At 28.6% G+C, this 21418-nt stretch overlaps 1 protein-coding gene across 1 annotated transcript in view; it reads right to left on the minus strand.

Moving 5' to 3' along the window:
- LOC100202066 (synaptonemal complex protein 3-like) overlaps window positions 1–21368 on the minus strand; it is a 33150-nt gene extending 11782 nt beyond the window's left edge. The window contains 4 exon segments of the mRNA NM_001309730.1: window positions 3757–3874; window positions 9742–9800; window positions 9941–10034; window positions 21277–21368. Of these exon segments, the coding sequence (NP_001296659.1) occupies window positions 3757–3874; window positions 9742–9800; window positions 9941–10034; window positions 21277–21355 (350 nt within the window). The 5' untranslated portion in view covers window positions 21356–21368.
- Window positions 21369–21418: the final 50 nt, after the last annotated feature.

Raw genomic sequence — 21418 nt, forward strand, 5'->3', positions numbered from 1 at the left:
CTTTTAAATGGAGTTTTCGCTGAAATTTTAATTCTTGCTTGACTTATTAGATTTTTTTGTTATAATTTATTCATTTGGCATTAAGGTAGTCATAAAAAAAGCCACAAACAATAAAGTTTTCATATCGATTTATTTTACAGAAAAAAAACTATCAGTTCAGTGAGGCAACGTTCAGTGACGAAACAAAAAGACGAAATTAAAATCATTTTAAAAAGTTTTGTTATTTTGTAATAAATTTTAATTATACTCAGGTGAAAATAGCATCGGAACAACGTTATCATTCTGAACATAAAAATAATGTGATTTTGATATACCTTTGATTTTTCTTGAATAACCTAAAATTGAACTGAATCCAAGTTCATTTTTTTGTTGTCTTGTATCGTTTTCTGACATGTGAATTACAGATATTTGCAAATCTTGTAATGCTAACGCAAAATCTGCTGCTGACCTGATTTCGTATTGACTAGTTTTAACTCTCAGGCCTGCAATTCGCTTAACAGTAGCTCCTATTCCGTCAACCACTCCTTTCCTGTGCATCGCTGCAAAGAAATGCCAAAAGAATTTTTTATGAAAACGTTTTTCAAACACGACCATTGTAGCCATAATGCTTTTGTTTTTGAACTGAGAAATGGCATTATCGCTGAACATGTGTACTTCTTTGACTTGATCAGGAATAAAGTGAAGGATTTTGTCAATGTACGGTATAACGGAAGACTTAGTATGATAAGTTGAATCTGAAACTATGGCAAATGTTTTTAACTCAATGTTCCAGATTGCTAGGGTCATGATAGAAACTTGATTTTGACCAAAATGAGCCGCTTGTGCTCATTTTGATAGAAACACCTAGCGTTTTCAGCCCAGTCAACTTGGATTACCACAATTTCAGAATTAACACTCATCGAAACCTCCTTCAGTTTATTAAAAATTGTTGATTGGTTTTTCTTTACAAATGCGTGTTTAACGAACTTATCAAGCATCGCTGATATGTGTTGGATGAGTTCTGTTAAAGTAGACTTTTTTGAAATTTTTTCAATGTTTGCATATGTTTTAGTTTCAGGCTTTCTCCACTCGTCCCAGGATACTTCGAAACCAAATGTATTAACAGTTTGCAAGTGTTTATCGAACTGTTTCATACCTTTGCATGCAACGCATTTGTCATAGGCGCATTCAAATGTGTACAGTTCACAAACAAAGTTATTTATCATTTCAGATCCAACTTTGATTGAAGGCGCTTGAATTGATTTTGTTAATGCATTTAAGGCAAATCGCATATTTTCATGCAAACTACAAACACAAACATTATACGGAAATTTTGTAACTGATTTTACATTGTGTGGACGAAGGTCGCAAAATTTGCCGAGTCCAATTTTTATGTGCAGATGCTTTTCCTTGAATAACTCGAAAGCCTCTTTTAGCGTATAATATAAATGACGTATCTGAATATTGTTTGCTTTTCCGTCAGATAATTGAATTCGAGTGACATCTTTTTTGTTTGGTGATATTTGGGAAACTTCATCTTCATTATAAAAGTTTACAACTGCTAAAACATCGCTTTCAGAAAGACCATACAGCTTTGAACATGCTGGAGGTAGACCCGAATTATCTTTACAAGCAGAGCTATTTGAAAGAATAGAAAGAATTTCAGATTGTTTCTCCTTTGAAGTTGGTAGTGCTTTTAAAACTTTTTTCAATGCTTTTCCTCTTTGTTGAACGTTTTTAAAAGATGAGTTTGGTCTTTGATATTGATTTAAAAGTTTTCTTTTTAAAGCGCGAATTTTTAAAACTCTTAATTTTGCTTTAGCAGCATAAGCTGCTTTTTTATTAGGATCAGCTTTCAATTTTTCTCGATATCTCTTAGATTTAACTCTGGACATTTCTTTCTTTTTATCAGCATTCCGAGAAACATAATTAGCTTGGTATTCTGCATAACGTTTTTTTTTTACTTCTAATTTTGATTCCATTTCTTAAAAATTTACAACTTTATAAGAAAATGTTAACATAAATCCAAAAGTTTACTAATATTTACTAATAGCCCTTCACAATACTAAAATGCAAAAATTTATTTGAATTTGAAAAATTTGAAAACCCACAACAAAATCTAAACTTTTGGATGATATTTTGACTTCCTTACCGCGCTATTTTATAAAACGCTAATTATCCTGTCGATGGGTTCAGTGACGCAACAGCTTTTAAACTATAACCAGGCCCGGTTTTAAGCGTAGGCGACGTCGGCGACAGCCGACGGCGGCACTTTTCTAGAGCGGCATTTTCTTAATTTATTTTGTGTTTTCCCAAAAAAACAAACAATTCCTATACGAAGGTCGTAATGAACCGATAGTATCACCAGAACAAAACTTCAGAGTATCTTTTTTCAATCGAATATTGGACATCGCAATTCAAGCAATAAATGAAAGATTTACGCAATTATCGGAATATAACGAGTTATTTGGGTTTCTTTACAATATCGGCAGCAAACACTTTACGGTTGATGAGTTATTGAAACACTGTAAGGACTTGCAGTTAGCGCTTATGTCTGATGGCCAATCTGATATCAACGGGGTCGAACTTTGGTATGAAATTAAAGCTATTGGGAGACGACTTGATACTTCCAATAGCGATCCAAAAAGTGTATTAAAATGTATTTACACATCTAATGTTGTCGAAGTATTCCCAAACCTTTCGATAGCTCTTCGCATACTACTAACATTACCAGTCACAGTTGCTAGTGCTGAAAGAAGCTTTTCAAAGCTGAAAATAATAAAATCCTATTTCAGATCACAAATGTGTCAAGATCGTTTAGTTGGTCTAGCTACGATTTCCATCGAGAAAGAAATTGCGGATCATTTGGACATAGAAGATTTGGTTAAAGATTTCGCAGAATTAAAAGCTAGGAAAATTCACTTTTAATTACGATTTGTTTTTTATTTTTTCATGAATGGAATTTGTTTTGTTTTTTATTTTTGTATAAATTCAGTTTTTTTATTTACTTTGTTTTTGTGTAATTTTTCGTAATAAAATAAAAATATATTAAAGTTTGATTTTCAGTGTTTTTCTATTTTCCTTCAAATTGGAAATTATTGCATTTTTAATTTTTGCGGCGGCAAATTTGCATCTCGCCTACACATAGAAAACTGTTAGATACGGGCCTGACTATAACTATATGTTAATACAATGCTTTTTGACCAATTTTTTTTTTAGTAATGATTAAAAGTTTACATTAAAATATATAATTCCTAAAAAAACCTCGCCATAAAGCATAATTTCATTGCGATAATTAAACTTTTTTAGCTTTTAGTTCAGTGACACAACGTAATTTTTGCAGATGTGTATGTGACAAAAAAACACTTGAATTATTTTTAAAGAGTAAAAGTTTTTTTACTCATTTTAAACAAAAATATGGATATGTTTTGTTTAAAATATTGCAATAACTCGCCCTCAAATTTTACTCACTTTTTTGAATAATAAAAAGAACAAACAGTTGCTAACATTAATCAAATTTATCTACTCGGTTCAAACATTTTCTACTCAAAATTTATTTTAACAATAACTTTAAGATGTTTAAACTATAATTAAAGAAATAAAACCTTTTGAAAAAAGACATTTTTAAACACGAAATTTATCTCTTTTATCGTCGAAATAGTCATATATATATATATATATATATATATATATATATATATATATATATATATATATATATATATATATATATATATATATATATAAATAATTTAAATACTAGAAAATGTATTTTACCTCTCTGATTGCTGAGCAATAAATATTTCTTCATATTTGCGATTACTTGTTTTTAATGAAGCTTCGGTAAACATAGCAAGTTGCTTCCGCTTTGCAGTTAGACTTTTACTAATGTCAGCTTAATATAATTAAAAAAAAAAAACTTTTAAAATTACTATTTTAATATTTTAAAAATACTATTAAAACATGCTTTTTTCTTTTCCCTTACATTTACTAATTAAAAAAAAAAAAACTATATTATAGAAAACACAAATATCTTGTATCTTTTTACATACATAAATGTATGTAAATATATATATATATATAAAATGAATAAAAACAACTTTTGATGGAACTCTGAGTTTCATGCCTTTCGGCATTCATCAGCCATTGTGTATTTCATCACTTAAAAAATTAAAATATATATATATTTATGTATACATATATACACATATATATATAAATACACACACACACACACACACATATATATATATATATATATATATATATATATATATATATATATATATATATATATATATACAAATTATGTTAGTGCATTCTACAAATAGAGTGCTTAATGTACTTAAAGAACAGAGCAATAATAAATTAATTGTTTTTACTAATTTATATATATATATATATATATATATATATATATATATATATATATATATATATATATATATATATATATATATATATATATATATATATATATGTATATTAGGGCTGTTCATGTGAACACAGGAAAAAAAAATTTTTCTCGGATTTGAATGCATAGTTGTTTATTTTGTGCCATTTGACATAGTAATTGACTGTGGAAAAAATCTTTCCAATCAGATAATGTTTAGGGGGTGCTCAATGACCATAAAGTTTTACGAAAAACGTCAAAAACGTGTAAAAAGTTCCAAAGTTCCAAAAATTTCTAGAACCTGGTTAGTTAGATTTTTTCCACTGAAATATTGTCTGATTGCGTGCTATATAGATTAATTAAAGTGCAGCAGATTAACTATCATCAGGGCACCAGACTAAAAAATGTCTGCTAGTGTTTAAAACAACTGTGTTTATATCATTTTGTTAAAATTTGTATTCATAATTTTAATACTATTATTTAACTCAATTTAGAATTTGTTCAAACAGAATAAAAAGGTTTACAAGTATAAATATTATTTTTATTTGGAATTTCAGTTTGACAACAAATGTATTAATATTTTGATAGTACCTAACCTTAGTAACCTATTACAGAAAACTAGCATGGTAGTCTGGTAGTGTATTGTTTGTTATTAAGTGCAGATAATAATAATTTCTAATTTGAAAATATTTATTTAATTTCTTTAGTAATAATTATTATAATATATTGCTGCAGCTGCATAAACCAACAACTGAATGATAAGTTTGTATAATATGGTATTGAGTCTTGATTTTCTCATAATATTTCAGTTATCATTGAAATGGCAGCATCATCTCATGTTGCTATCTCTACACGACTTCAAACCAAAATCTTTTTGATTGGACAACCAGAGCCAAATCTTCCAGATAAAGTTCTTCCCTTAACATCTGATGTTTTAAAAACATTTTTTTATCATCTTAATTCAACCAAAAAGTCAGTGCCTGAAAGTCTTAAAACAACTGTTGATGAACTGATTATTATTTGGAATAAAGCCCGTATTCCGACAGCATTTCATCCGAATGTAGTCTTAAAGTTGAAAACTTTAGTCCAGGAATTTAAATTAATAAAAAAAAAAAAAATCCAGATTGTCAGATTCTCAGAAATCGAGAGAGAAATCATTTACAGACACCATTGGCCTACTTTTTGACATTGCCCACAAGGATGCTGAAACCATGATCAGAATTGAAGAAGATAAAGAACTTTTATTGGATCAGAGATGTCAGAGAAAAATGGTTAAGTTTGGAGAGGACAAAGAACTTTCAAAATTAGAAGAAAGAAATGAAGCAAGGAAACAAGCAGAGAGAGAACGAAAGCTAAAAGAAGAGCAAAGACAATCTGGTGCGAGTGCAATAGTTCCTGTTATTGAACCTTTACATGACGAAAGTTATAGTGATGACAACGATAACGATGCTGTTGATAATGACAAAATGGTTGATAGAGATTTTGAGATAGAAATCCCTGTTTATTACAGACAACAAGTCAGTAAAGCAAGTTCTTCAGGGTCAGCTGAATCAAGTTTAGCAAGTACTCCAAAACGACAATGTATCTTAGATACAATTCTTGACTCGCCTGATGTTTCATCAACATTAGACAGAATTAATCTATCTGACACAAAATTTACTATACTAGCAGCAGCAATTGCAAGGGCTGGTGGACAGAACCTCGATGATGGATCATTGTCACGTTCTACAGTCCGTAGAAAACGAACCTATCATCGATCAAATATTGAAGCCACTGTTCGAACTGAATTCTGCGATTTGGACAAACCACCATTAATCGTCCACTGGGATGGCAAACTGAGGATAGATCGTACAAATTCTGCAGCCCCTAAAGCAAATGTTGACCGGCTATCTGTAGGTGTGACAGGTCACAATGTTGACAAAATACTTGGAATAGCAAAACTATCAGCTGGAACTGGAGAAGCCCAAGCAAAAGCTGGAACTGGAGAAGCCCAAGCAAAAAATTATTCATCTGCTTAATTTCTGGGACATAATTGGTGATGTTATTGGAATGAGTTTTGATACTACAGCCTCTAACACTGGCTTCAAAAATGGTGCATGTGTAGTTCTAGAGAAACATATAGGTAGAAATTTGTTATATTTCACTTGCAGACACCATGTTCATGAGATCATAGTAGCAGGAGTGTTTGGATCACTATTTGGACCATCATCTGGTCCCAACATACCTCTTTTCCAGAGATTTCAGCAATATTGGCCCAAAGTTAATCAAGGAAATTTTAAACCTCTGGATGACATTCGAATGAAAATACCCCTGGTGCAAGAACTACAAAATGAAGTGATTGCATTCCTCAAAGAAAACCTGCATGTTCAAATGCCAAGGGATGACTACAAAGAAATCATGGATCTCTGTCTGTTAATACTTGGAAAACTGCCTGATCAAGAAGAGAAAAATTATCATTTCAAGATCCCTGGTGCTTATCACATGGCTCGCTGGATGGCCAAGGTTATTTATTGTTTTAAGATTTATTTATTTCGTGAAGAGTTCAAGTTGACCACAAATAAGGAAAAAAATCTCTGTAAATTTTGCTTATTTGCTAGTCTGGTTTATGTAAAATCTTGGATATCATGCACAAATGCCAGCGATGCTCCAGTTAATGACTTGTTTCTGTTTCAACAACTTAAGCAGTTTGTAGTTGTGAATAAAACGATTTCCGAAGCAGCAGTCAAGAACTTTCAAAACCATTTGTGGTACCTTTCACCAGAATTGGTCCCACTAGCTTTGTTTTCAAACAAACTTCAAACGGAAGAGAAGCGAAAAATGATTTCCAACATGAAATTTCACGGTGAGAACTGGTCTGAAAGGTTGATCAAATTAAAGACATTGAAAGTCTAGAGAAGAAATCTCTGGACATGCTGGTGACATCAGTTTCAGCAAGTGCGTTGCGGTCAATGAAGGTTGATATTGATTTTCTGTTCAACAACGATCCAGCTACCTGGAATGATTCCCCAGAATACCAAGAAGGAAAAAATTTAGTATATTCATTGAAAGTAGTAAATGATGCTGCCGAACGATCTGTGGCTTTAATGTCGATGTTTAATGAATCGATTACAAGGAATGAATCTGAAATGCAGAGGTTAATTCAGGTGGTTGAGGATCACAGAAAGCGAGTGCCAGATGCCAGAAAGTGTACTCTGAAGAGTTATAGTCCTCGCTAGCATTAACATTGCACGAACTATAACATTACGATAATTAAATGTTAATTGCTCATATGTTTTTTTTGTTTATAATTCGTATTTTAATCAATGACAAAGAGTCAAAAATCGTAGTGTTTTATTTTGGAAAAAGTCTGATATAACAAAAACCACAGAACTTTAGTCGTATTGCAGTATTTTATTTCATTAATTTCTCTGCTAATAAACCAGTCTAAAGTGGATGTGGATTGTAATTTGTATTCAGAATTTAATATTTAGAGATAATTAAAACTGATCAAATCTGAAAAATCTAATTAACCGGGTTTTAGAAATTTGTGGAACTTTGTTACTTTTTCCATGTTTTTTACATTTTTCGTAAAACTTTATGGTCATTGAGCACTCCCTAAACATTATCTGATTGGAAAGATTTTTTGCACAGTTAATTACTATGTCAAATGGCACAAAATAAACAACTATGCAATCAAATCTGAAAAAAAAATTTTTTTTGGACAGCCCTAATGTATATGTGTATATGTGTATATGTGTATATATGTATATATGTATGTGTATATATGTATATATGTATATATATATATTTATATATATACATATATATATATACTTTTGAAATGTTTTTTAAGATATTGCTGCTGTTTGTCATTGTAGTGGATCTACTTTTTATTGTCAGTTTTATTGTGCAATAATACTCCATTTATATAAAAAAAAAAAACAATGCTTAAATTCACATGTTTCAATTCAAATTTGTTTTAATTTTTAAGACAAATTAATTGCTTTTAAATACCATTCCCAAGTTATGCAAGTATTGGGCAATGATTGAGCAACCAATTCCCAAGGATTCTGCAAGCTTGTCTTGTGTTTGATACAAACTTTCAAACAATGCCTTAGCATTATTGTCTGAGTCAATTTTTGACTTCTTAGTCAAAATCACCATTTTTAAACTGTAGAAACCATTTCCATCACTTCATTCACTTTGCTAGAACATGGTCATAATAATACTTTTTGTAAAATATGTTTTTTAGCAATACACATGTTTGTATTGAAGTAATGGACACCCCACAAAAAAAACTTATTTGTTTTCAAACTTTGCATTCTTGATGAAATAGCAAGAATCTGTTTAAATATCAACCAAACTATAACTTTTGAAATTTGTGATAGCTATAAACATTTGGAAAACAGGATAAATAAATAATTAAATTAAACTTATGGACGAAAGTTAAAAGATCAAAAGTTTTCCCTCGAAGAGTCTTTAATTAAACCAAGCATATTAATAACCTTCCCAATCCAGTGAAAAACCGCCGCGCAAAAGAGCAAAATGATCTACTACTTTTTTTGTTTAAGTTTTGTGTAGTGTAATTTATCGATCACTTAGGGGTTTTTCTATTTTAATATAAACATCTAATAATATACACCATTTTCCTTGAAATGGTTGAGAAACTAAAAAAGTAGCACACTAATATTTTTCCTGATAACCAATTATGCACAAACTTTTTTAAAGAGCAAATAAAATATTTCAAAGTCACAAGGATGAAATTTCTTTAGTAAAAGCACCAGTTTTGAAAATATTGGTCTCTGAGAAAAAACAAAGAATTGATTTCCAATTGTTTAAAACTTTGTTGTAACTACTAAAATGAACAAAATATAGAATTGACTCAAGTAATTTATACTTTTGAATTCAAAGTACACAAGTATTTAAATTACAAGCAATTTTTATCATTTTAATCTTATACCTGATGATAATATAAACCACCTTATTCTTCTCTAACTCACCCTACATAAGCAAGTGTAAGTTTCATCAATATGTTTTTTGATTTTAAAAAAAATGATTTAATTTTTTTTTATGCTATTTGGATTCATTTTTATTGGATTGAAATTATTAGTGTTGAAAAAAATGTTAAAGCCATATTTCTTGCATTCACATTTGTGAAGCAAAATTTTCCAACTATAACAAATGCTTGTTGAATTCCAGATATCATATCATATAAAAACAACCAGGAAGTTAGATGTTTTCTTTCAGGAATCGTTCAGGAAGTTAGATGTTTTCTTGTTAGATGTTAGAATTTGTATTTGCTGATAAGAAATTTATTTGACAGTTGTTTTTGAACCAAATCTGAAAAAAAGCTTCAACAACTTTTAAATTGATAGAAATGTTTAACTTACCACCAAAGCTATGCAAAAGTGAATTTACTTCCGATTCTCCAACACCTTCGGTATCATTGCTAAGAGTTAAACAGAATATGTTGAATTGAATAACTATAAGACTGTTTAGATAGATTAATAGCTAAAATCTTGTTAAATAAATTTTTACAACTCTTTACTTTTCAAAGCATAAAAATAAGGAGTAACAAGACAAGCTTACTCTTCCACTTTTTCTTCATCATCACTTTCATTAAAACAATCATCCTTTGATGCTTTTCGCTTCAGTGAAGACTTAGACAATAAAGTTGGCGCTTCTAAACAAATATACAATATACTAAAAACCTAAAGAAAAAAGTTAATTTTTTTAAATTATTGCTCCATTCCAATAATAAAAATTAGATATAACTTTTGTTTTGCTCATTGATTAAAATAAATACTTAAAAACATAACTAATTTTGTATTTAACTTGATTTGGAAAAAACTAAACGCATTTTATTACTAAAATTCAAAACACATAACCATACGTACTTTAAGCAATATTTGATGGGAATGAGTACTTCTACACTAAGTCAATATCCCATTTTGTGGGTAAGGGTGCATATATATATATACAGGGGATATTCTTGACTTTTTTCAATAGCGTTGAAAAGTGTCTAGAAATGACGTATTTGTGGGACATTTGAGCGCTACCCAAAATCAGAAATGAAGAACTTTTTTTTTTACATCAATTATTGTTTATTATGTATGTATATATATATATATATATATAGACGCTATTGTGGTGCATGCACCTGGATACAAAAATTGCGCCACTTCACGGAATCCTCTCCCCTTGACAAAATCAATGGGATGTAGATCCTGAATGCACATCATTGCCAACTTATTGTGGTACTCTTCCTTTTTTTTCTCAATTTATTACCACAGTCATTGTGTTAAAATAACCAGTTATCAAGCTATTTCCCATGTTTCTCCTAGCACTAGATTCAGGTGATTCTGCATTGCAGATGTACTTCCTCCTTTGCATGATATGGTCTCCCCACATACATCGTACAAAGCAAAATTATTATCTGCTTTCTTAAAATACTTCCATACAATGCTCTTCATGTGGCTAGACATTATGCTCTGAACAAATTAAATATCATATTGAAAAAAGTAACCTTTAGATTATATAATATGTTTCAATATTCATGTAATTAAGTTTTATTATTAAAAAGTTGAAGTTAAACCTAAAACTTTCGTTAAAATTTTTAGCGAAAGTTTTAGCATGTTGAGTTTATCATTAAAAAAAACTTAATATAATTTAATAAAATATTATTAGATAATATAAAATATTTATAAAGTCATCATTAATTGCAAAAATTAGAAATATTTATAAAGTCATAATTAATTGTGAAAATTTATTATTAAACTCTTTTGCTACCAGCCACTATAATAAAAAAAAACTTCACTGTAACCACACATTTTTTACAATAAAATTTGGATGATATTACACTGAAAGCTAATTGAAATTCAAATAGTAAACTTCATTGAAAGCTTAATAAATTAACCTAATTTATATATTTTTTTAACACGTTTCATTTAACAACAAGAAATGCAAAGTGCTAAAAACAATTGTTTTTATAAATAATAACTAGTCCAAACTCATTACAAATATAATAAGAATGTTTTTTTTAACTAATTACTTACCTAAATTCTTGTACGCTAAAAAGTTAAGTTTACTATTAAAATACTAAAGCCACTCAAGAATGTAATAATTGATTTTATATAATGTTATTTCTTATATTTAATAATAATTTTATTATTATTATGTAATAATATTTTGTATAATAATAAATCTTGTTTTTTGTCCTTATGCATGTTTATTTTATAACTAAATTTAAAGTTTTTTTCTCTCATGTATTTCTTAACTTTGTTAAGTGATTTTTTATAACTACACAATATGGCTTTTATTTGTTATTACTTTTGTAGAGAATTAATTAAACTTTATGAACAAAAAAATAATGTGTTTAGAATAAAAATTAATGTACAAATAAGAATATTAATCCTTTTTTGCGAAGCATACTGGAAAGTTATTACCAGCGGCTTGCAGTAAAAATTTAACAAAAATCAAAAGCCGCTGTCAGTGTCAGCTTGCTTGCAGTTGTGTCAGTCTAAATTTAAGTATTTATTTTTTCATTTTTGAATTTAATTCTTTTTTGAATCATCTTTCGTATTTTAATATAAATTTGTAAATATCAAGACAAATTCGAAAAATTTAAAAGCCGGTTTTTATTACTCGAATATCAAATATCGATATTTGAACAATAAAAACCCGCTTTTAAATTAATCGAATTTGTCTAAATATTTACAAATTTATCAAAGGAAATCTGGATATCCGACTATCCGGTTAACCAGCGAAATCACAAACATAGGGCTTTTTATGTGACCTTGACAATGCTCACCAAAAGCATTTATAGGGACACTACCCATGTGCAGCATAGAATCAGCATCTCTAAAAGCAACCTCAAAGTTTGGAAAACCTTACTACCAAACAGCCTTAGAACTATTAAATTGAGTTTTAGAGCAAGACCCTCATTAGGATATCCCTCACAGTAAGAGTTGCATTGCAGAATGATCATGACACTCACACTGCAACAGAGATTTAAGCAGAACACAAACATAAATAAACTAACTTATGGGTGATTAAAACCGTGCCAAAGGTACAGATAGTACACTAACATACAAATAACAACATAGCGCCAGAGGTTTAGACAGAACACAAACATAAATATATAGTAAATTACAGGTGAGTTAACAGTAACTAAGACACCTCTATTTATATAAAAGACTATATATATATATATATATATATATATATATATATATATATATATATATATATATATATATATATATATATATATATATATATATATATATAGATCTATAGTTTGTTGTCTTTGGGAAGAGCGGAAGGAAAAAAGTGATTCTTACGCCAACACATACGTCACTTTTAATTACTTTTGACTTTCGTCCAACATTTGCGTGTTGGACGAAAGTAAAAACCATTAATTTAATTACAAATGAATCGTCTTTAAAAAAAACCACAACAACACAAATTTAATTGACCAGAATGTTTTAAAAGCATTCTGAATGTTTTTAACAATATAAACAATGTTTTTATTTTTATTTTTTTTAATAAAATGTTTTTACTTTTTTTTTACTGTAAATCATGCGCGGAGTGTTGCTACATCGACTATCTTATAGCCTGACTCGCAAGGGAGTGCTGCTACATCGACTGACAAATAGCCTGACTCGCAAGGGAGTGCTGCTACATCGACTGACAAATAGCCTGACCCGCAAGGGAGTGCTGCTACATCTACTATCTTTTAGCCTGACCCGCAAGGGAGTGTTGCTACATCGACTGAGGGTTTGGTTGGGGCAGGCAGTCTCTCAATTAATAAAAAAAAATAATTCCGGTCTTGCATTTTAATTTTTACTTTTTGTCAACAAAATATGGAAAAAACTTTCGGACAACATCTACGGGTTGTGTATATATATATATATATATATACAACCCTTAGATGTTGTCCGAAAGTTTTTTCGATATTTTGTTGACAAAAAGTAAAAATTAAAATGCAAGACCGGAATTTTTTTTTTTTAATAATGATAGACTGCCTGCCCCAACCAAACCCTCAGTCGATGTAGCAGCACTCCCTTGCGGGTCAGGCTATTTGTCAGTCGATGTAGCAGCACTCCCTTGCGAGTCAGGCTATTTGTCAGTCGATGTAGCAGCACTCCCTTGCGAGTCAGGCTATTTGTCAGTCGATGTAGCAGCACTCCCTTGCGAGTCAGGCTATAAGATAGTCGATGTAGCAACACTCCGCGCATGATTTACAGAAAAAAAATAAAAATAAAAACATTTTATTAAAAAAAATAAAAATAAAAACATTTTATTAAAAAAAATAAAAATAAAAACTTTGTTTATATTGTTAAAAACATTCAAAATGTTATAAAAACATTCAGAATGTTTTTAAAAACATTCTGGTCAATTAAATTTGCGTTTTTGTGGTTTTTTTAAAAAACGATTAATTTGTAATTAAATTAATGGTTTTTACTTTCGTCCAACACGGAAATGTTGGACGAAAGTCAAAAGTAATTAAAAGTGACGTATGTGTTGGCGTAAGAATCACTTTTTTCCTTCCGCTCTTCCTAAAGCCAACAAACTATAGATCTTATATATATATATATATATATATATATATATATATATATATATATATATATATATATATATGTATGTATATATACAATGCGACCATTTTCTATAGACGCATGTGGATTATGTTTTAAAAACGTACTTAACTTTATTTTTATAGTGTATTTCATTAAATTATAAATAAAGTATCAAAAAATAACGAAAATTATCAAAAAATAATATTAAATTTGAAAAGAGGTCAATCATGAATGAATTAAGTTCAAAAGATAGCTGACTATTTTTTATAGACGCTGTTCACATTTTTTAACAAAACTATCCAAAAAAATGTATTATCACATTTTTAGTACTCGATTGGACCTCCTTTTCGTTCAATTACTTGATAAATTCGTTTTGGCATACTTTCCACCAAGTTTTCTAGCACTTTTGGCTCCATATCCTCCCAGCATTCTGACACCGCTACTTTTAGCTCTGCCACAGAGTTATATTGCTTCTGGTCAGCATAGATACGTCTTACAATGATTCCCCAGATGTTTTAAACAGGATTCAAATCTGGACTGCGAGCAGGCCACCACATTCGCTCAATTTTTTTAGCTTCAAACCAAGCCTTAGTCTCGTTACTAGTGTGAATGCTGGCATTGTCTTGTTGAAAAACAAACTTTTTGCGTCGATATTTGTTTTTAAATGGAATCAAACATAATTTTAGCACATCAATGTATTCAGAACTTTTCATTTTGCTAGATGTAAATGCTAAATTTAACTTTCCTGTTGCACAAAATCCAAGCCAAACCATCAAAGATCCACCACCGAAATTCCTTGTCGAAAAATATTTGGGTTCTTTCCTCAAATCACGCCAGTAGCCACTAAAACCATCAGGCCCATCAAGATTAAACTTTTTCTCGTCCGAAAAAATCACCTGGTATTGAAAACAAAAATATTCAGCTAATTAGACATCTTAAGTATTCATGAGAATTTAATCTAAAATTTCTTACTTATTCATCGCGTGCCATGTTTTCATGGGCGAATTCCATCCGTTTCTGTTTGTGAACGAGCTTTAAATTTGGTGCTTTATTCATTTTTGATCTTACTATGTGTGGGATGTCTTTAAGAACTTTTCTAGTCGTCTCCTTGCAAACATTTAAACCCAAATCTGACTTAATTGTTTTCAAACTTCTTGATGAATTTGATGCGAGTCGAACAATTCCGCATTTTCCACGGTCTGAAACCGCGATATATATATATATATATATATATATATATATATATATATATATATATATATATATATATATATATATATATATATATATATATATATTGGAATGTTTGCTTAATGAGGTTTTAAACATAGGCATGACAGATATTAGATATAGGATTAGATAAGAAGTACACTTTATCTAGCCTTTGCTTAGAAAGCCAATCCTACAAGGCAGGACATGAAACAGGTTGCACTGGATTACGTATTACCAGTAGTAATACGTAATCCAGTGTGATAGTTGTATAGTTATCATGATCCAGGGTGATCATGATAACGATACACCTGACCTGACAATAATTATAGAATTGCAGTTATAATTACAGAAATAAAATTTATTTAAAAAATATAACAAAAGATAGTAAGTAAAATTAAAAAAACAAATCAATTAAAACTAAGCAAAAGTATATAGGATAAGCAAAACTTATACAATACTTTTAAATTGCAATACAAGGTTATTTTATTTATAAAATAAAATTTTTAATATGTTTGTTCTTACTCCTTCAATTAAATAACACATTTATTTTCAATTTAATGAATATATGAATGAAGGAAAACTTTTAAGAAATAGTTATCTCAAAAAACATTTCTATATAAAAATAAAAAAAAAAAAAAATAAAAACAGGTAACTCTCTGTTACTTATATTGTTACTGTATTTAAAAGAAAAAAATCCTTCCTTGAATATATATTTTTTCTTTAACTTTTATTTTTATTTAATATGAAATAAGTAAATGAAGGACCACAACTAATTTGATGAACATCTAGACAATTTGTAAAAAAATACTGATGTAATGGTATGATAAATAGAAGAATGAAAACAAATACTTTCTTTGTATGCTAAAGCTAATCTCATTTGTAGGAAGTTCTGCTTAACACAAGTTCAAACGAAGATTATGTTGTTTAATACCTTTTTAGTCCTATTTATGGTTGTTAGCTTTGGTATTTTTTACGAAAAGACTCACTCCATCATCTAAATGCTGCATATAATAATTCATTCCATCAGATTCTAAACAAACCACTAAGAAACAACTTGGTGGCCATCTATTTAATGATGTTATTCCTAAGCAACAATACTCTTATTTGTTATTGTTGCAGAACAGTAAGAACCTCATTATAAAATCTTTTGTAAACTCAAAAATGACACCTTTTTTGTTTATATTTAGTACATTGTAATTATTTTATTCTGTTTATTTTACTTACTGTATCCTTATAATTATTTTTTTGGCCTGTAAATAACACTGAACTATGCTCCCGTTAACACTGAACTATGCTCTGAGGAGGCTGACTTCGCATCTTTTAATATGCTCTTGCTGCTGTACGAAGTTGAAGGAATAGAAAATATGATCAGTTCGGAAGATATCAGCAATTTTGAATCAATTGACTGTGAAGATTCTCTAGCGTATATTGAAGCAAACAAAGGAAGATGTTGAAGATTGTTTGTCTCTCGAAGAAAATAATGATAATGCAGTTGCTATGGATAACAATTCTGATGAAGAAGAAGCTAATAATGATGAGATAGATGATGGTACAGACTTCTTAGGTATTGAATTTATACATTTATCTCTGATCAATCAGCCTACAATTCATGCATAATATATTTCTGAATAAAGATTTGTTTATATAGTTAATAATTTAGTTTGCTAAATTTTTTTCTTATCTTTTTCTTATTTGCGCACTCCTAGTTAATTGCGCACTGCAGTGCCTGTTTCAATTTGCGCAATCAAGCGAGAGACTACTGTAACTAACAAAACAAACTTAATTAATATGATAATAATATAAATATACTACTACTACTACTACTACTACTACTACTACTACTACTACTACTACTACTACTACTACTACTACTACTACTACTACTACTACTACTGCTACTGCAACTACTGTCACTGCAAATTGCTATAAAAAAGTAGAAAATCATAAATTTTTTTGATCTTTTACTTTTTTATTTTTTACTGTAAAAAAATTAAACAACCAAATGTATGTTTTAAAAAATATTTAATGCATGTACATTCTAAATCCTAAGAACCATTAAAAAAGATTAATGAAACAAAAAAGGTATATGAAAACAACTATTTGCTTTCGTATACCTGTCAAATAACTTTGATAATTTGATAATCTTTGATTACTTGATAATCATGCCCCTTTTAAAATATCTACCAAAAAAGCTAATAAATCTTTATCAAAGCCATGGATTACTAATGGAATCATTACGTCAATACAAATTAAAAATAAGTTGCACAAGAAGTTTATAAAATGTAAAAATGAGAATTTAAAGCTACAATATTTCAAAAATTCAAATATTATAGAAATCAAATTAGTAACCTACTGCGATGCTCAAAAAAAAAACATATTATTCAACCTACTTTAATGAAAATCTAAATAACTTAAAAACACCTGGAAATGAATAAGGAGTATTATTTATATCAAATCAAAGAACAACAATAATATAGATAGTTTAAATATTAATAATAAAACTATAACTAACAAGAAAATAATTGCAAAAACATTTAATGATTACATCTCTTCAATTGCAGATAATCTTGCTAAAGAAATTATACCTCATAGATTTCACTTCACCCACTATCTAAAAAACCAAAATCCTGATACTTTTTTATATCTCCAGTTACTTCTCAAGAAGTAAATGACTATATCTCCCTCTTGAATCCAAAAAAAAGCGCCGGACCAAAAAAATAGCGCTCCTTCAAAAATAATGACCTTAGCATCTCAAGAATTGAGCTTCCCCTTGAGTATTATAATAAATCAATCTTTTTAATTAGGGATAATTCCCTGACTTATTTAAAGTTGCAGAAGTTGTTCCAATTTTAAAAGTGGCTGTAAACAAGATCTTTGTCTCTATTGGCCTATATCCTTACTCTCAAATGTAGGTAAACTAATTGCTTATGCATAACAAGCTACTTAGTTTTTTAAATCTATCAGATAGCTTATATAGTCAGCAATTTGGATTCCAAAAGAAACACTCTACTAACCAAGCACTCATAGATATAACTGAAACCATACGCAAGGCTTTGGATCAAAAACAATTTGCTGGTGGAGTGTTTGTTGATCTACAAAAAGCTTTTGATACTGCCAACCATGAAATTCTATTATCAAAGCTGTACCATCATGGTGTAAGGGGAATTGCTCTGAACTGGTTTAAGTCATATCTAAACCATCGTCCACAAAGTGTTACTATTGGTAATATCTCATCCACTACTAAGTTTACATCTATAGGTGCTCCACAGGGTTCAACTCTGGGTCCCCTTCTTTTCCTTATCTACATAAATGATGTATTAAATACTCGAAGGTGTATCATTTTGCTGATGACACTAACCTTCTGATTATAGATAAGTCTTTAAAAAAGCTAAATAAGTACCTAAATTATGACCTGGCATCACTGGTTCAATGGTTGCGATCAAACAAAATATCTTTGAATTTCAAAAAAACTGAATTAGTTTTATTTAAACCTCAAGGCAAAAAAATTACCAAAAAACTTAATTTTAGAATTAGTGGTCAAAAACTAAATATTGTAGATAAAATAAAATATCTAGACATATTATTAGATGAAAATCTTTTGTTCATTCAACAAGTCGAGCAAATGGAATGCTTACCAAAATAAGGCATTTTGTGAATTACGAAACCCTTGTGAATATTTGGCATACTATTTTAAACTCCCATCTATGCTATGATTGTCAGATATGGGGACAAAGTTCATCCATTTATAAAAAAAACCTTAAAAATCTCTAGAATAAATCTTTAAGAATAATTCACTTTCAACCTAACAGTTTTAGTTCTGACATACTATATAATCTTTCTAAAATTTTAAAGCTTGACGAACTTATCTACTTATCAAACTGTGTTCTTGTATGGGACATTGTCCACATTAATACGCCCAGCTGCTTCACTAGCTACTTTAGATTCACAAATGATATTCATAGTTATAAACTTAGGTCTGTATCTTATTGTAGTCTCTCTATGTCTTTAAAACAAACACATAAGTATGGCATAAAGTCAATCAAGTATCAATCAATTCACTGTTGGAACTCTCTTCCTGTTGAAACTAAAAAAATATTCTCCAAAATGACAAATAGAAATGCCTTCATAACCCATGTAAAAAAGTTTATTCTCAATAAAAATATTCAATGAACTATCAGTTATAAATCACCCCCAAGCTATTCTCTATAACTAAATTTTTAATAATATAAAAGTATAAAACTCATAAATAAATAAATAAAAATAACAATATAAAATTAAAAAATAGAAATAAAAATATATAACTCATAAAATAAAAATATAAAACTCTAAAAATGAAGCATAAAAATATATAAATGTTCATTTAGTCACAACCAAATACCCTCATTTTCATCATCCTTTAACGTTTATAGGCTCTAAAATTTGTGGCATTGTTACTAAACCATGTAACATGTAATAAATAAACAATAAGCTACTTTTTATGCAATAGCCCCGCTCAATTCTTTATAACAATTTTTTTTTTTAATTCTTTTTATTATACTTCAATGCATATTCGATAATTTCTTTATAAAATACTATGCTTAAAAAATTCTGGTAAATAGCAAAACTCTCCAAGGACTTCTTCTTCTTTGACTTTTCTTTCCAAGTCGTTAAACAACTCTCCATTTTCTTTACTTCTTTTTACCTATTATATTTTTTGTTATTGATATTATTATGATTTTTATATTTTTTATTTTGCATTATTATTAACAATTATCACTATTATATATGTAGATAATTATATAGTAAAATATATATCTATATATAGTGAAATATATATACAGATTATACTTTTTTATATTATTGTATTTAATATTATTATTACTATTAATTACTAATATTGTTATTATTATTTATTATTATTACTTATTATTCTTATCATTATTATTATGCTATAATTTATACCATCATAGGTCTTTACACGTCATCAGTTTATAAATTGATGGCGTGTAAAGACCTATTATAGACTGTAAACATCATTATAGACTCTTTCTATTTCTGTTTTTATTTGAAATAAACAGAAATAGAAAGAGTCTATACTGATGATTTTAAAAGTACTCATTACCTAATTTTAAATTTTAAATATCAGTTTAGTTATTTCTTAAGCCAAAAAGAGTTATCATTGATAAAACAATCTTTTGATCATATTTGTTGTGTTTGTTTTTTTATCCTTTATTGTCTTCTATAGTGATGAAAGGAATAACAACATTTTGTCTCATCTAAATAAAAAACCTTTGTCTAAATAACAATAAATAACAATAACCTTAAATAATTGATGTTTGTTGAATTATATAAAGTGATTATAAATCAAACTTATAACCAGCATAAACTAATAGCTAAAACAGTGTTATTTTTGCCATCAATGTTAAAGAAAAGTTATACATTTCCCTGTTTTTTTTTTAAGTAACTTTTATAACTAGACCTTTTTTTGGCTTTTCCAGTGAACTAGACACCCTATTTTGGCAACTTGTTTTTAAAATAAATCAGAAATACATTAATTTTTATTTTATTTGCGTAAATTAAATAATTCTATAAAATTTTTACTTATCACTGAAGTAAACACTGTATTCTGTAAGAGAAATGTCTTACCAGCAAAATTATATCGTTTTCTGTATTTAGTACTAAGTATTTGATGAAATGTAAAGTAAACACAATAAAATCAAGCTAAATATCAAAAGTTATTTATTATATTAGCTAATATAGAATTTGTTTTAAGTCTCGCGTTGAGTTTTAAATGTATTAAAGTATTAGCGTAAAGAATTAACGTATAAAATTTTGTAATCGCGTTTTGATTAGCATTATTAGGAACGGTTTATTTTGTGATGACTAATTTTAAAACTAGTTTTGAAAACCAAATATTTTTTTATTTGAAGCGATATTTTTATACTTTCTGTATTCTATGTAAAATTCCATATAAAATTTAACCTGAAAAGTTTATGTACAATTTTATAAATTTGTATAAATGTAACGATTATTGCTATCAAATTTTCAAAAAAATTAATGTTTTAATAACCACCGGAAAATTAAAATATTATTTAACAATTTTTGGGAGTAACAACCTAATTAAATAAACTTATCAAAGCTTAAACAAACCATCTGACGTAATGTTGCTTTTTTCCTCTCCTAACTCAAAAGTGCCTTTTGTTTGCTTACTCTTTTTTTTATCGTTCATTGCTGCACTAATTTTAGAAAGCGTCTATTTTAATCACAAAAAATTTGTTTAGCTTTCGAATTT

This window comes from Hydra vulgaris, chromosome 02, assembly GCF_038396675.1.
Source record: "Hydra vulgaris chromosome 02, alternate assembly HydraT2T_AEP".
Classification (NCBI taxonomy): domain Eukaryota; kingdom Metazoa; phylum Cnidaria; class Hydrozoa; order Anthoathecata; family Hydridae; genus Hydra; species Hydra vulgaris.